Raw genomic sequence first — 17884 nt, 5'->3', positions numbered from 1 at the left:
CAGGTGGGCTGGCACACAGGAAGGCAGAACAGGGTCTCCAATCTTAGACGCATCTCCAGGTGTGATGTCAGAATTGGGCATTTCCAGAACTCAAGGTCTCACTGTCCATAATCCCCGTGATAACAGCATGTGACGGTCAATAGCAGGGCCATCTTGACTGCTGTGATATTCCTTCCTGGCTGAGCAGTTTTGAGGAGGCACATGAAGAGGACTCAGAAAAATGAACTCTCATACCAGTCACCTAGTGGGCATTCCATCTTGACAAAGCTGTGTGTGTGTGTGTGTGTGTGTGGAGGGAGCTGGAGTCAATCAAGGAAAACAAGCAGAATGCAGCCTGCCATTTGCTTCCTTCCAGTGAGCCCCAAGCACCTACTGCTTTAACAAGTTCTGAGGGAAAGAACATTTCGATGAGCCAGGGCTCCACTTTGGCCTTCATGCTGTGCCCCACTGATCAGATGAGGGGGTTCAAAAGACAATTTTATATCCAAACCACACGGGGGAAATCAGTCATAATTTATTAGCTGAAAATCTCACATGCGCACATGTAATGACAGTTGGCCACATGACTAATCCTACCCAGTGAGATGAGGCTGACACATGAGCTCAGAGGAATACACGGGAGCTGCTATCTCCCCAAAACTGTGAGTCACGTGACCTGCCCCAGCTCTGAGCAGAAATCTCTCCCATGAACCATGGTGCTGGGAGCAGGGCTCAGTAGAAGGAGTGGTTTTGCAGGAGAGAGCCCCGTGTGCCACAGGGCATATGGAGCACCCTAGGATGTTCCACCCTGGAAGTCACTTTGAAATAAACACAAGTGTGGCTCCAGGAGGGTGTCTCAGCAAATGTCACTCCTTGGTCAACTTTGCCTTTCTAATTTAAGCTCTTTGGGCCCTACATGGGGAGCTTTAGTGGGCATCGTTTGTCCCTTTCCATTTTTGTACACACTGATTGTTATACTCCCTCTACCACTGAGAGAACGCTGTATGGCAGGGTGGGTCATGCAGCACTATCACTGGTATTCCCCATATGTGTGTAGAGTTGCTGCCGCTGGCCAGGCAAACCCTCACCAGTGCTAGGAGGATCAGCACAAAGTCCTTTTCTTAGGAAGTTCAATGACAATGAGGTGAAGTCTGCAGACTACAATAGCTTCAAGGCATGGGAATATATATATATATATATATATATATGTATATATATGTATATGTTCATATATGTGAATATGTAGATTCAAGTAAGAAATAGATTAAAATAGATTAGAAATAGATTTTAAAAAATTAACATACATTGTTCAATTCATAACCAAAACAATAGATGGTGCACAAACTCACTTCGTATTGCTCTGCTGAAAACCTCTCTTTACCCTTTCAACTGCTCATTCAGGCGGAAGGAAAAAAGTAGTCAAATTCCATTCTGAGGCATAGAAGCCTCCAGTAATCTTTCCCTAAGCCCCATTTACTCCTTGAAAGGCAAACAAGCCTCCTGAGAGATCATCATCATCATCTTCTTGTCTTCCTGTGGGAAGTGAGGGTACTGGGCGAGGGTGGAGGACGGGGATGGTCCAAGGGAGCAGGATGCTTTTCAGGTAATAATGATACAGGAAGCAAGGAAAAGTGGGTTTCAGAAACCCAACTTCAAAATGACCCATTTTAACGACATCAAAGAAACCTTTACTTTCCTGAGAAATGGGATTGAACTGATCCAGTTTCTTTCACAAGGATAAGCTTTAAAAAGAAATTGTAATGATTTTCCAACTATTAAGTGAACACATACAACTAGTTAGGTCTGGCATTACATCTGTATTTCCCAGAGGAAGAATGTGGCATTAGCAGGCTCCTTCCTCTCTCCTCCAAAGAACGAAAAGAGCAAAGTGAAGGGAGATTGGATAGAGGAAGAAGGACATCAGCTTGAAGAGATAATGCTGAGATTTAGCCAGACAATGAAGCTCTGTGGGAAGGCATCTGACAGCTGAAATAAATTAGTAAAGAAAAAATAAATAAAAAAATAAAAATAAATTGGTAAAGAATTCAGGAAAACCACGCAGCTTACTAAGTACAGGCTGCCCTGGGTTGTCTTGACGTTGTCTACTGACAGTCTTGACCACATTTGAAACCTAGGGTTGGTGGAAGAGAGACATGAAACAAGCAACACCCTCCAGATCAAAATCATGGGAATTCCATGTCTGGAAATTCCCTGGCTTCTGTGGACCGGGGCTCCAAGAGCACACAGTATGTTGAAGGGACCATCTCAAGAGCACTTTGGGAGGAAAGAGAGAGCATGAGGCCTCCAGCGAGCTTCCCTCACAGGCTTCCTGTGATGGCACCAAGTGAGGTCCTGTGGGAAAGTAGGGGTGCAGGGGCGGACGCTTGGCAGCAGCCGGGCATAATCTGGCAAGCGGAGGTGGTTCTTTGGGGTAATGAGTCAGTGGCCCTGGGCAGACCACATGCGAGGCCTGGCCAGTCCAGGGTCTGTCTTCCTCCTGGGGTCTAAGTGGGGATCGGGAAGGGCTCCCAGCTCATAGCAGCTGGATGCTCCTTTCCTAGTGCTCGGACTCAATTAGGGGGCATTCCCCGGGGTGAATAAAATAGACATGTGGGTCAACAAAAACACTGAGCATTGGCTTTTATTCATCCCCAGGTACACAAGGGAGTGTGGGAACAGCATTTCAGCCTTGTTCCTCCACTGTTTCTCTCTATGGAAACCCCTCTCCTGTGCTAGTTACTGCTGGTTCCAGGGCTCGGTAGTGCTCCCTCTCTAGCTCACTGCACCCTCAGTTAAGGGACCCGCCGCTGCCAGGCTGACTCACAGATGGCTGGCAGCGTCAGCTGTGAAGGCAGGGCACTTCGGTGACTCCAGCATTGACAATTATACTGCGATCATCATTACAACTAGAGGGCAGAGGTGTGAGCAGCGTGAAAGAAGGGTTTATCTCCTTGAAACTACTTGTTATAAAGAGACTATGTTTAAATTAAGAGGATCTTTCGGTGGAAAGTTTTTCTCGGGTACAAGAGAGAATCAACTTTTCCCAACAAAAGAATGAGAAGGAAAACACTCTCGAAATGAGGGTGGAGATCCAATGCTCACTGCTTTGCAGGGGGAAAAGTGTGTCCTCTGTCTGCTGTGTCCGTTTTCTACACCCTGCTTGGCTACAAAAGATACTGGTTCTACACCCACTACCTTTAAAATGGAATTCACTGATTGGTCTGTTTAAACACACCCTGGGTGGTAGAATGATTTTATATTCAATGTATAACAGGATGCTAGTGAGCTAGGTTCCTGTACAGGAGAGAGAAATCCTCTATAATCAAATAATTTAAAATACTAGATCAGTATATTAAAAAGAAACAAAACATATTTCTGATGGAAGTTTTGCAGCATACGCTTCAGTGTCAAATAAAAAAAATGTCTTTCAGAATTTGGTTCTCCTCCAGGTCTTCAGAGGTCCTGATGGTCCCCCTCTTGCTCCAGGATGATTTCACAGGGCTGAGTTGGCAGGTGCTGCGATGCCAGGCCCCGGCTTCTCTGGAGGGACGCGGCTGGAGTTTGGCGGCAGGTGTTGGGCTCAGAGACTGAACCAAATCCAACAGAGACGTCTCATACCTGCAAGACACACAGCATAGACTGATTGATGAGGTCAGGGGGACAGCAGGCTGCAAGGAACACAGGAAGAGGGTTGCTCGGGGTAGGGGTCCGTTCATGAATCATAACAGGTGCCAGAGGACCTTTTAGTGGAAACATCAGAGTCTAAGTCACTTGCTGTGAATCCTCTTTTTTTAAAACTATTTTTTTTGGGACCACCCCTAGCAGTGCTCAGGGCTTACTCTTGGCTCTGCACTCAGGGATCATTCCTGTTGGACTCAGGAAACCATACGAAGTGATGAGGATCCAACCTTGTTCACTTGTGTGCAGGGCAAGTGCGCCTTACTGCTACGCTATTGTCTGGCTCATCTCTCTTTTGACCTCTGGAAGGGGCACAGTAATGATAATAGCAAAGATTGAAATGAGTAGCAGCAAACTGACTTCAGGCTTACTGTCAGGCATTGTTATGGTTTGTTGTTTGTTTGGGGGCTGCATCTGGCAGTGCTCAAGGCTTAGTCCTGACTCTGAGCTCAGGGATCACTTCTGGTGGGGTTAGGGGGACCATACGGAGTGCTGGGGATCAAATCCAGGTTGACTATGTGCAAGGTAAGAGCTCTTCCTGCTGTACTATCTCTCTGGCCCCCTGTTCTTATGGTTTATATATATCTAACCCTTTAAATGAGTGGTTTTCAACGTCTGGTCCACAGACTATAGCTGCTCTGAAGGACTGAAAAACTATTCTCCAATAACCCTCGAAGGCTGGTGCTCTACCACTCTCATTCTATCATCCCCTCTTCTTCCCCTCCTCCCCCACACCCAGCAGTGTTCAGGGCTTACTCCTGTGTGGTGCTCAGGGAGACTATTTGCAGTGCTAGGAGTTGAACTGGCATTAGCAGTGTGCCACACAAGTGCCTGAACTCTCACACCGTCTCTCCTGCTCCTCATTCCATTCTATCATAAACATGAGGAAACCGACACCATCTGACACAAAGTTAATTACATGGCAGAGTCAGGATTTGAACCCAGATAGTCTGTCGCCAGCACTATTATCCAGGATACTAAAATGGTCTTTTGATGTGTGCAGCTAGAAATACTAGGTTTGAATCTCTACTCAAGCACTTGCAAGCTGTGTGATACTGGGAAAATTATTCAATATCTCGGTTCAGTTTCTCATACATAAGGATCTAACAGAACTCTTGTTAAATTAAAGGAATCAGTTGGCATAAATTTACATAATAAATATTCAATTAATGCTAGTTCCTTCCTGCTCTCTTACTCCCACTTTCTCTAGAATCTGGGAGAAATCCTCATCTGAATCTATAAAGAGATTCTCTCCAAAGAGAGACTGCCTTGGTGTCTAGCATTTTTATCAAAAAGAGTACGCTTGGAACAGCTTTCAGAGAAACTAATTAAGGTCTACAACTACCTCAGTTCCATGGCCCATTTGATGCGTTTCCAGGATGGAAAGCCAAAGGCGGACATGTATCTGCCTCCAAATCCATTCTTAAGGGATCGACTTATTTCCACACTTCCATCATGAAGCCTTAAGCAGCATATGCAGCTTGTGTACAGGCATAGGGCACTGCATTTGGTTTAACGTCAATTGTCAGCATCTCAAAATTCATAATGGTCTTACCTGTGACCTTGGGTTTTGTATGTAAAGTCTGGTGAGACATCGGAGCCAGACACTGAGCAAGAGCAGAGGGAGCCATGCAGGGCAGTATGTGTGGATGCAAAGCTGTTTGCTTTCCTAGTGGACGTGCTTATGCCAGAAGCAGTCTTAGGGTGCTTCTGGGAGTTGGAAGGGGAGGGCAAGTTGGCGGACCAGGGACCTAGGTTCAGATTGGTGATGGTGAAGGTGGCAGTTGTACTGTAAAAAGCTGTGAGGAGGGTTCTGGGAGGCTGACTTCATTATCTTCCCAGAGACCATTTTCAAAGCAAAAATAATACTCCTTTTGCCTGAGCACTAGAATGTGAACCACTAATGTTTAGGCAGTAAATGTTAGTAAATTATTACAAAATAAAAGCAGACACACGGATACTGCAATAAGGCATTAATTAAAGAGATATTAGAATTTTCCAGAGTTTTTAAATCTTGGATTTTAAAACTGCAATATTGCAAAGCAAATATCTACAGTAAAAGAAATAAAAATAAAGTGTAAGGATTATTGTGATTGATGGCTGATAATATTTTCATAAGCACCTTCAAATGAAGCAGTTAATGAAGAATACAGTTTCTAAAATAAAGCTTAAAGTTCCTTTAAAGTTTAAAAATTAATTTTTTGTTACTGAAGATACAGCAATAAAAATCAAAACCAGGCATCTGGAATCACATGCAATCATGAAGTGCTTCTTGGTTTTATGTAGGATTGCTGTAAGCTACAAGACATCCCAGAGAAACATTAATGTGATGCTGTATAAATTCATATTTAAAATGAAATTCTGGGAATAAGGGATTTACCTGACTTGTAGCTCATGAAATGGACTATGGTTTCCTGAGTACCGCTAGGAATGAACCCTGAGCACAGACAGAGTCAGAAGTAAGTCCTGAGTATAGCTAGGATGGCTCAAATCTCACTCACCCAAAGTCAAAAAACAACAAAGTGTTGCTGACCGCATAAAGAAGAAAAAAACCTGTAGCTTAAGTGGGAATATAATTGAATGCACTGCTATGAAAAACAGTATGAAGGTTCCTGAAAAAATTAAGAACAGAAATAACTTATAATCCAGCTATTTCACGACAGGCTACTTATTTGAAGAAGACAGAAACACAAGTATTAATATACACTATTATACCATGTTCATCAAAGCATTATTTCTAAGAGACTAATGTGGAAAACAACCTAAGTGACTACTGAGGGTAAAATGAATAGAGAGGATGTGGCAAATAAAGAATGGGTTATTACTCCACTATTAAAAAGGATAACATTTTGCCCTCAAGGTCCAACATGGATGGACCTTGAGGGTGTTACATTAAATACGTCAGATGGGGGGCCGGAGCGATAGCACAGCGGGTAGGGCGTTTGCCTTGCACGCGGCCGACCCGGGTTCGATCCCCGGCATCCCATATGGTCCCCCAAGCACCGCCAGGAGTAATTCCTGAGTGTAAAGCCAGGAGTAACCCCTGAGCATCGCTGGGTTGTGACCCAAAAAGCAAAAAAAAAAAAAAAAAAAAAAGTCAGATGGGAAAAGACAAGCCGGTATGGACTATGAGGAAACAAAATGAACACACAAAATCAAACCAAGCAGAATCAGAGGGAGATTGGTGGTTACTAGAGAGGAAGAGGGCTAGTGGGTGAAATGAGTAGAAAGAGTCAACTGTGTGGCGATGAAACTAGTCGTTTCAGTTTTTAAAACCCATGATAGTAAAATATAATGAAAAGTATGAACTCGGAGGTACACCCTGTTTCCAAACATAAATTAAGAATTAAAATGAAAACAGCCGCAGTCTGCTAATCTGCTTAAAAAGGCACAGATTGTTGGAAACTAGGCTTCTGGTGGTGATGATGATGCATGCAGTGCAGACGACGTTAAATCATAGTGCTGTGCACCTGCCACTTATAAACCAATGCCACCGCAATACAAATTTATTAAAAACTCTATCACAATGTTGTCAAAACCTAGAAAAAATTCCTAACAGCTCCAGTGTCACTTGCATCAGCAAATTCTTCTTAAAATTAAAAATTACCCAAAATTATGCACGATCTTTCATTTGCCAAGAGTGACTGATTTCCTTTTAATTATATCACTTAAAGTTGCTAGAAGTATACGTTTTGATGATCTAATAAATGAATTTGGAGAAAAGTGAAGCAGAAAGATCAAGTTGTTACTTACTAGCTTGGTAACTTTAAAAAGTATTATTTATTACACACAATTATAACATACAATTTTTTCTATCTCTAGGCTTATTACTCACTGTCACTATTCTTGGTTATGTTTCACAAGTGTCTTCTTAGAGAAAAATGCTTTTGTGTATTTCAGTGCCTTTCATGTAGTTTTTCATCCAATATTTTGAACACTTTCTGCACATTTTCATTTTGCGCACGTTTTTCAAGTTATGTCACTGGCTCTGCCCTCAAGTTCTAGCAAGGTTAGATGATTATCTCAGGTATGCTTAATACTGTATTACACTAGGTATAAGAATTGAAGGTCTGTGGTGGGCAAGACCTCAGATTTCAGTGGCACCTCATAGTTAATTTCATTCAATAAGATGATTAATAGAACAAACTATAATGAGAATTAATAGTGAAGACAAAATCATTTACAAACATATTAATGAATGGATCTGTTTTTGCACTTTCTTCCAAAAGCAGTTGTTTACTTTTTGGCTCTGGGCCACACCCGGTGGTGCTTAGGGCTTACTGCTGGCTCTGTGCTCAGGGTGTTGTGAATCAAACCTAGCCCTACTGCATGAAAGGCGTACTATCTCTCAGTAGTACACATCTGTCTAGTGTACCATCTCTCCACTGCACCAGTTTCTTAAAAATGTATTTTGAATAGCTAGTAATTAAAAAATTTCTAATATATCTCAAATATTTTTCAAAATATTATGCATTCACATATTTTTATTCCCCTTCAACAGGAGGATCGCTATTCATATTCCTTTGAGTCTATATTTTAATTATTCGTTTGGTGCTAAAGATCAAACTCAAGACCTCATACATACGAAGCATGAATTCTACCACTAAGCTACATATCTGGCATAGTTGTATAAAATACTGTTTTTTTTGTTTGATTTTGGGCCACATACAGCTGTGCTTGGAGGTTACTCCTGGCTCTGCACTGAGATCACTTCTTGTGGTAATCGGGGGAACTCTATGGGGTTTTGGGAGCAAACGTGGGTTGGAGTGTGCAAGGCAAATACCCTACCTGCTGTACAACCTCTCTTAAATATTTTCTTTTGGGGCTAAAAAATAGTACAGTAAAGTGCTTGCATGCTGCTGACAAAGGTTCAGTCATCAGCAACGCATGTGGCCCCCTGAGGAAGTAGTGGATGTGATTCCTGAGCACAGCCAGGTGGGTCCAAAAAAACCAAAACCAAAACCAAACCCCCCTAAAAAAAACCAATCCCTTACTTTTTTTTGGGGGGGGGGGGTTCACACCCGGTGATGCACAGGCTCATGCACTCAGGAATTACTTCTGGCGGTGCTTGGGGAACCATATGGGATGCTGGGAATTGAACCCGGGTCACCCACGTGCAAGGCAAATGCCCTACCCACTGTGCCATCACACCAGCCCCAAAAACAATCCTTTAAAACTTTCTATTTCACTTAATACACTGGGGTATTTTTCTATACAGACTGTTATATTTCTTTAAATGGTTTCTTAATTCTTTGCCTCTTGGATGCGCTCTAATTTGTTTAGACAATCCCCTATTAAAGAATAGATAAGGTTCAAGGTCTTTTGAGATGAAATAAACTCTTGTCTATTATTTCTTTCTTCTTTCCATTCAATGATCAAAGAGTATTCCCTGCCTCAATCCATTACAGGTTGGCAACAATACTACTGTCTTGATTATAGTCTCTGGTTTCTGTCTCTTTACGCCCAGTCCTCTCCCTGTTCCCACTCCCTGCACATCTATCTGAAGCTCCTGCTCTGTTCTATTTGAGTCCTGTACGTCCTTTATCTTCTATTTTAACTGAAATTTGGCTTCCTCTACATTCTTCTCAGTAGGGATTCTTTTGTTTTGTTTTGGAGGGGGGGTCACACCCAGCAATGCTCAGGGGTTACTCCTGTCTCTGTGCTCAGGAATCACATTCCTGGTGGGCACTGGGGGACCATAGGATGCTGGGGAGCGAACATGGGTCAGCTGTGTGCAAGGCAAACACCTCACCTGCTGTACTTTCTCTCCAGCCTTCAGTAGGAACTGTTTATAATATCAACATATTTCTAAACATTTCAGGTTCAAGATACTTCCATTCTGGACATCTGACTATTATTCCCTTAGTGTTTCATTAAATCCCTCTTGTTTTGAGCACCCTGACATCTATATTAACAATCCTTACACCATCTCTTAATTAACTCACCTGCAATCACTACGAGAGTAACACTTGATTCTTCCCCTTCAATTAAACTCTTACCATCACTGATACCAATGTTAATGTCACATAAATGGCACTCAACCGACACAAACTTCTGTTCTTTTTATTACTGATATTATTACTTTATTGAAGTTACATTGGTTTATAAGTATAAATGTTTGCAGTTGAAGGTATAATGTTACCACATCAGTCACCCAAAATATCAATATTCCTTCTCTATAGTTCATCAGACCTTCTCTACCCTTTCAAAAATAACCTTAGTTCTGCAGTTATAGTTTAAGGATTTGTTTTCAATGGACTATTACTCTCTTGCTTTGTACTTGACATACCACACACAAATGAGATCATGTGGTATTTTTCTCCTGATTTATTTCTCATAACATGATACACTCCAGTTTCATGCATGTTGTAGCAGAAGATAAGATTTCATCTTTTCTGAAATATTGTAGTTACCTGCAACTTGGATAGAATTGGATGAATCTTGTTAAAGTGAGTTGGAAGGAAGAGGACAAGTATTGGATCTTCTCGTTCATATGAGTGTTTCAAGAATGAAAGCCAGGGAAAACAAACCCTGAGATTCTACCTAGAGAATATGATATAGGCAGGTAGACAGGGAAAGGCCCTTGGCAATGAAACTTAGGTCAATGGAACTTCTGGGAGAAAAATCTTAAGACTGATCCACACCATGGATATAGAAAACAGACCTGATAAGACCTTCAGCCGACCCTGAGGAGGTTGGACCCTTCCCTATGAAGTTCCTCAAATCCTTGGACCTCTCCTTTAATCTGATTAAAATGTGATCCAGCCCCAAGAAGACTCTAGAACTTCTGGATCAAGAAAACCTGATAAGAGCCTATAAAAGACACCTTGAATAAAGGAAGGGCGAGCATGTGCTGCCTGAGCCCATATGCTGCTTGTGCCCGCGTGGCCGAGCACATGTGATGCCTGAGCACATGTGTTGCCCGAATCTCCCCTCTTGAGATGTGTACTTTCATGCTTTCCTTTCCAATGCTGGGATGTGTAGGGGCTCTCTCTGCCCTTGGAGAAGCCTAGGTTCTCTCTTGAGCTTGTTAGCGCGTTACTCACTCACTCTCTCTCTCTCTCTCTCTCTCTCTCTCTCTCTCTCTCTCTCTCTCTTTCCCTCCACACTCTCAAAAAAACCCTCCAAGTAAAATCTGTTTTACTTCACTGCTTGTCTACTCCTGAAACTCTTTTCTATGAGTGAGACAAGAACCCAGTAACCCTGGGTCCTGGGTGGCAGAGGCGGATCGGGAGAAAGTGACCGTCTTTCTTCTCCCGATTTAAGTGAGCCACCCATGGGGTCCACCTACGTCAAATTGTGTCTGCTAAGTGGAGTGGGGGAGAGCAAAGGGGAAGCAAGAACAACCTAGGGACAATGGTGGAAGGATACTAGTGAAGTGGTGGTGGCTATGCCTCAGTAATACAGATATATTTGGGGGGCCACAGCCAGCTGTGCTCAGGGGTCACTCCTAGCTCTTCATTTAGGGATCACTCCTGGTGGTGCTCAGGGGATGATGCTGGGGATTGACCCTGGGTTGGTCACATTAAGACAAATGCACTACCTGCTATACTATTGCTCTGACCTATACAAATTAGTAATATTGTATGTCTAAAACAGTAGTAATACCATTATAAATCATGATCATGGTATCACTGTCATCCTGTTGATCATCGATTTGCTCGAGCAGGTGCCAGTAATGTCTTCAATCGTCCTACTCCTGAGATTTTAGCAGCCTCTCTTTACTCGTTCTTCCCAGTGGTGCCGGATTGAAGGCTCTTTCAGGGTAAGGGGAGTGAGACCCATCATTGTTACTGGTTTTGTCATAGTGAATATGCCATGGGGAGCTTGACAGGCTCTGCTGTGTGGGCAGGATACTCTTGGTAGCTTGCCGGGTTTTCTGAGAGGGAGAACTAGGCTATAAGCGGTCACACAGCTGCGTGCTTCTGGGGCCTTAGTTTTATTAGTCTCTGAATCTTGGCTGTTGATGGGATTACATGGGGGTGGGGGCTGGGGGGAGTTTGTGGGTGTGGCTGCCAAGCTACTGGAAAATGGGGGATCTGGGTGGAGGAGGCCCAGTCTCCATCTGAACAGGCTTGGAGATCTCAGCCCTGGGTCCTGCACACCTGGGCTCATCTTCATGAGTGAGGCTCATCTGAATGTGTGGAGAGTGACCTTGAGCACAACTGTGGCTGGGTTCCGGAGGTTTGGCTGCTGGGACTCTGCTCGGGGTGGGGAGGGAAACTCAACTCGGCCCCCTCCGAGGAGCCCCGGTGAAGACAGCCAGATATAAGGGCAAGAGACTCTGACATAAAACATGATAACTCATTTTTTTCTTTTTTAAATAGGTGAATAGTATTTCATTGTATATTTACATCACATCTCTATCTACTCCATTATGGATTGTTTTCAAGTCTTGGCTGTTGTTGGATAACACTGGGTTGTCCTTACTACTCCCACTGGGAGTTAAAGGTTTATTGAGCCACTCCCACACAGTGTAACTAAGGCACACCCAGTTCCATCAAGCACTAATAATCCTGTATTGCTTTTCTCTTTTCTTTATGTCATTTGCATGGTTTACTTAATAATGTCCCTTTTGTATAGACACAGGAAGACAGTTCATGCTATGCTTTGTAACATGGGAATTAACTGACTCCAAAATAAATTTACTCTTGGGCATCCATATTTACTTAACTTAAACCTCAGCTGCCCTTAGTTCCTAGCACTGCAGAAGAAGTATCCCGACGAGGGACTGGATGGACCCAGCACGTAATACTTAACTATAAGTTAAGAGCATGGCCATGGAGAAACTCTGTCAGGACCCAAAAAGAAGTAACTCAATAAAGACCCTGCTGGTCTTTATTCAGTTAGGAAAGACTAACCTAACTGGCCTGAGGGCTATGGTCTGGAATATATAGTGAGATGTCCCTAGGAAGAGCCAAACTTTAAGCTTAATATATCTCTTACCGTGTTCATACAAAATGACATTGCTAGAAATATTATAAGAAGTAAATTTACTGTGACTGTCTAAATGGATTACTAGCTGAGGAAAAAAGAAAGCAATACATCCTGGATGGAATCCTGCCCTTGAGCAGATCTCCTAGTATCTGGAGTGTTGAATCCTCCATGAGATTTTGTCCTTGAGTTAATCTCCTGAAGGAGAGGCTTTACATCTCTTTGTTGTTATGATAATGTTCAACTCCACCTTTGTATCCCCACCCTTCACAATTTCTATATAACTATGCTGTAAGGGGTGAGAGGGAAGGAGATGTAGAATACACTGAAGCCTAGACATTGGGGGACCAGATGCTGAGGACTAGATTCTGAAGACAAAACGCTGAGGACAAGAAGGTTGATGTCTAGACGTTGAAAACTAGAAGAGAATGGAGAGTTTGGGACTTTAAGGTCTTCGAGGACTAGGAGAACCAGATGATGACGATAACTGGAAGTAGAGGACTATGAGACTATGATGATACGAGGAAGAAGACATAACGAGGGAGAGGACTTTGAGGTCTATGAGGAGACTAGGATAACGGAACTCTGATGACTGGGACTATGACCAAAACTACAACTACGACTGTGCCATAAAGGGAGAGATGGGATGATGCCGGGGATGAGAGAGAAATAAACCGACTACTGACCAGCCTGTGGCCTGGTTCCTGTTTCTCCGTTCCCCCGTCCTTGCCCGTAGTCTGGCCTGGGGAGGCGGCTCTCCACCACCGAACTCTAGAGTTCCCTATACGGGCCCACTGCACCTTTTTTCTTTATTTGGAAACTTATAGGCTGTTGTAAATAGTTGCAATGAACATAGGTACACATGTTTCTTTATGGAATAGTGGTTTTATTTGAATAGATACATAGGAGTGGAATAGCTGGATCATATGGTAAATCTATTTTGAAGTTTTTGAGAAATTCCTTTAATTTTTTTTTCTTTTCCAATTCCTGTGGCTATAAATTCCAATGCAACATGGAAAAATAGTGATGAGAGTCGTTTTCCTTGTCCAACACCACTTTTCCTTTCTCAATTTAATGCTCGTGGCTCCTCTGACTTTAATTCCTTGCCTTCTCATGTCACAGATTTTCTCAACCAGCTTTTCCCATAGTGATATTCTTTGATTTACAGTAGCACTGTAGCACTGTTGTCCCGTTGTTCATCGATTTGCTCGAGCAGGCACCAGTAACGTCTCCATTGTGAGACTTGTTATTGCTGTTTTTGGCATATCTAATACACCACGGGTAGCTTACCAGGCTCTTCCGTTTGGGTGGGATACTCTCGGTAGCTTGCCGGGCTCTCCGAGAGGGACGGAGGAATCAAACCCAGGTCGGCTGTGTGCAAGGCAAATGCCTTACCCGCAGTTAAAATGCTTTTTTTCCAAATTAAAATCATTCAAACATCCCACACTTCCTGATCCCTATATCTTCCTCAGGGTCTATGCTCAGGGTCACTCCTTGGTGGTGCTTGAGGGACCATGCTATGCCAGGGGATCAAACCTGGGCCTCCAGCTCGCACAGCATGCACTCAGCCTGCTGAACTCTCTCTGGTTCCAGTTTCTCCTTTTATGTGGAAAGGAACCAATTAAAGAAAAGCTGTAGGATACAAAGTTAATATGCGAAAGCCAATTGCAATTATCTGCAATTAAAAAGTGGAATTTGAACTGAAAACAAATACCATTTATGTTGGTACCCCCATAGAATGAAAGAGTTCTTAATCTAAGGCAATACTTGCATCTGTAAAAGAGGATAAATATAAATCTCTGATAAATGACGCTGAAGGAAATTAATGATGGAGAGATGCTGCATGCTCATGGATTAGGAGACTCCATCTAATCAACTTTTCTTCCCAATTTCATCTATTCAAGGCAATACCAATAAAAAGATTCAATGCAATGCCAGTAAAAAATACTGTGGATATCAGCAAAACTATTCTAAGCTTAAACTGAGATAAAATAGCCAATGCAACATTGAAGGAAATGAACACAACTGGAGTGCTGATATTGCCCTGGCAGAAATGGAAAACAGTATGGAATATAAAAAGAGGACAGAATAGAGATCCCAGAAATAGATGTACATAAAGACAATTAACTCACTTTTGACAAAGAAAACGCAATGGAATAAAGTTTTTATTTCCTTAAGACAAAAACAATGAAAATTGTTTATTTGTAAGAGGAGTCCAGTTTGTGCCATCTTAATATATATAGCACAGGAGTAGAAAAGAGTCATTCAGTCTAAGACAGAGCTCACCACCTCCTAGATAGTAAGCCCGTCTCCACATCCAGAGACATCACAACCAATCTCCATTATATTGTGGAGAAATAAACAGTATCACCTGAGTAACATTCTTAAAGAACAATTAAACTTTCACTTAAAGAAACCTCTAGATCGAATTGTTGATTCACACAAAATACTACATACAGAGAAATGAGTTATGTTAAATTACATAAATTATGTAATATTCATCCAAGTCCTAGAATATGTGAAAATATGTAATACAAATGACTTAGCTACTTCAAAAAATAATTGACATTACAGAAGAAGGGAAAAAGATGGTTGCTTTTCCCTCCCACCCTGAGCAGAGCCTTGACAGTTGAGGACCTCTGGAACCCAGCCATGACCATGCTCAGGGCCACTCTCCACACGTTCGGACAAGCTTCACGCATGGGGGAGCTGGTGGAGGAACCCAGGTGTGCGGGACCCAGGGCCGAGATCTCCAAGGCTGCTCGGATTGGGAGTGGATCTCTTCCACCCAGATCCCCCATTTTCCAGTAGCTAGGAAGTCACACCCAGAGACTGGCCCCGGTGCTGTGTAATCCCATCAACAGCCAACATCCAGAGACTATAAAGCCAAGTTCCTGGAAGCGCACGGCCGCACTCGACATCTAATAGCTTAGTTCTCCCTCTTGGAGAACCTGACAAACTACTGAGAGTCTATTGCCCACTTGGGAGAGCCTGGCAAGCTCCCCGTGGCGTATTCATATCCAAAATACAGTAACAGATATATACATCTCTCTTGGAGAGCCCAGCAAGCTACCAAGAGTACCCCGCCCACACGGTAGAGCCTGGCAAGTTACTTGTGGCGTATTCGATATGCCAAAAATGTTAACAATAGGTCTCATTCCCCTGACCCTGAAAGATCCTCCAATCGTTGGGAAAGACGAGTAAGGAGAGGCTGCTAAAATCTCAGGGCTGAGTGTAACAGAGATGTTACTGGTGCCCGCTCGAGTCAATCGACGAACAACGGGATGACAGTGATACAAAAGAGGGGAAACCTGCTGGAGACTAAAAAGATTTAGCAGATGACCAACTGAATGAAGTATATAGGTTTAAACTGAATAATGTTTTGAAAATACCAATGATATGTGTGTGTATATCTGAAATAAACTAGGAGAACTGAACATGGATGGAAGGATAAGATAACATTAAGGAACTGTGCTTTTTCTGGGTATAATAATGGTACTGAGGTTATGTTTTATCAGAAACAGTTACATATGGGTAAAATGACAAGATGTCTGAGGTTGAGGAAGAGGCGGAGGGAACAATGAAGATCGCTGAAACTTGGTAAACCATGTGTCTTTTACATAGCCTCTACTTTTTTTTTCTTTTGTTTTTTTAGGTCACATCCAGTGATGCTCAGGGGTTACTCCTGGCTCTGTGCTCAGGAATTACTCCTGGTGGTGCTTGGGGCACTGTATGGGCTGCAGGGGATTGAACCCAAGTCGGCTGCATGCAAGGCAAACACCTTACCTACTGTACTATCACTCCGCCCTAACACTGCCTCTACTTTTGTGGGTATTTGAAAACAGTATAAAATTGAAAAGAAACCCTGCTTTGACCCAAACCCCCTTTATGTTTCTTTCTGCAGCAGGGGTTTGAAACTGTAGGAATCACTCCTTCTCCAAGTCCTTCCTTCTCATTCCATGTGCAATTTCTTCTTGCTTAAGATGACCAAATCCATTTTGGCAAATCTAGTGGACATTTCAATTCTTTCGGCCTTGAAGGCTCATCGTACAGGCCTGACCTTCCAGAAACGCTTTTCTCTCTGTTCTTGGCTTCCATGATATCCCAGCCTCTGATGTTTCTCCTCGTCACTCCTTAGTAGAACTGGCTTTTTTCTCTCTTATTTGGCTTCAAAAGAATGGCATTCTTTAGTATTTAGGCCAGAAGTCTCTTCTCTCATCAGCATTTCTCCTCTTACTTTTCATTACTTTGAGGTGATCTTAGTTATCTAATAATTCTGTGAAAATTCTCAAATGTATTGTTCTTAGACCAAATTCCCAAATCCAGTCCTCTATTAGGCGCCTCCATTTTGCTGTTTGGTAGCAGCTTAAATTTCACTTTCCCTAAAGTTTTCATCTTTTGTGTATAGTAACCCCCCCCCCCACCTTAAATCTAATCCTTCCTCCTGCTTTCGCTTTTCAACAGCTCCTTTATTGACTCTATTGCCAAAGGTAAAAATTTCAGAGTTATCCGTGATGCTGTTCTCTCTTCACTACCTCTCTCCTACAGATCTTAATTTTACTTCCTAAACATATTATGGTTTTGATTGTTCCTATTTCATTCCAACCCTGGGCTATCAGGTATAACCCTTCCTCATTTGTGTTACCGCAACTGCAATTTTTCAATCATTTCCCAATTTTCTTCTCTCTTCCTCACATAATCAGAATGAAATTTTACAAACTCTAAATGAATCATCAATCCCATTCAGGGACATCCCCTTGCACTTATTGTACAAAAGAGCTAACAAGGGCGGTGTGATGGTTAATTCTGTCAAATTAGCTGGGGATATACTGTGTAGTTGTTAGGACAAACACTAGTCTATGTATTGCTGTGAAAATGTTCTTTGGATGTGATTAACATTTATAATCAGTTGATGCAAAGAGAGCAAATTATCCCTTAATGTATGTGGGCTTTCATAATAAAGACCGAAGTTTTCTAAGGGAGAGGAATTTTGCCTTTAGACTGCAACATAGATATTCTGCCTGAGTTCCACTCTGCCAGCACCCACAAATCATGAGCCAGTTCCTTAATCTCCCTTCACCTCCATAGCTTCATGCCTATTTTCCTCCAGGATAACCATATACAAAAACCTACAACAATTTGACAGAACCCTGAGAAATACTGCCCACAATACAATGAATGTCCTGCCCACTGCCTGACTCTCTTCTTTCATGTGATTTGGTTTCATTCATGGCAATTCATTTACTATGGTCTTTCTGGTTTTGGAAGGGAAAGTTATTTCCTGCATAAAAAC

General features: G+C 42.6%; 1 protein-coding gene across 2 annotated transcripts in view; it reads right to left on the bottom strand.

Annotated features, from left to right (window-relative positions):
- Window positions 1-494: 494 nt before the first annotated feature.
- Window positions 495-17884, bottom strand: part of KIAA1328 (KIAA1328 ortholog) — a 312654-nt gene continuing 295264 nt past the window's right edge. For both annotated transcript variants that reach the window (XM_055129540.1, XM_004606086.2), the window contains one exon: window positions 495-3597. In XM_055129540.1, coding sequence (XP_054985515.1) covers window positions 3387-3597 — 211 coding nt within the window. In that variant the 3' untranslated portion in view covers window positions 495-3386. The remainder of the gene's footprint in view (window positions 3598-17884) is intronic.

The sequence above is a fragment of the Sorex araneus genome, chromosome 2 (genome assembly GCF_027595985.1).
Source record: "Sorex araneus isolate mSorAra2 chromosome 2, mSorAra2.pri, whole genome shotgun sequence".
NCBI classification, from domain to species: domain Eukaryota; kingdom Metazoa; phylum Chordata; class Mammalia; order Eulipotyphla; family Soricidae; genus Sorex; species Sorex araneus.
The sequence above is the reverse complement of the archived record's forward strand: the minus strand, read 5'-3'. Positions and strand labels throughout refer to the sequence as shown.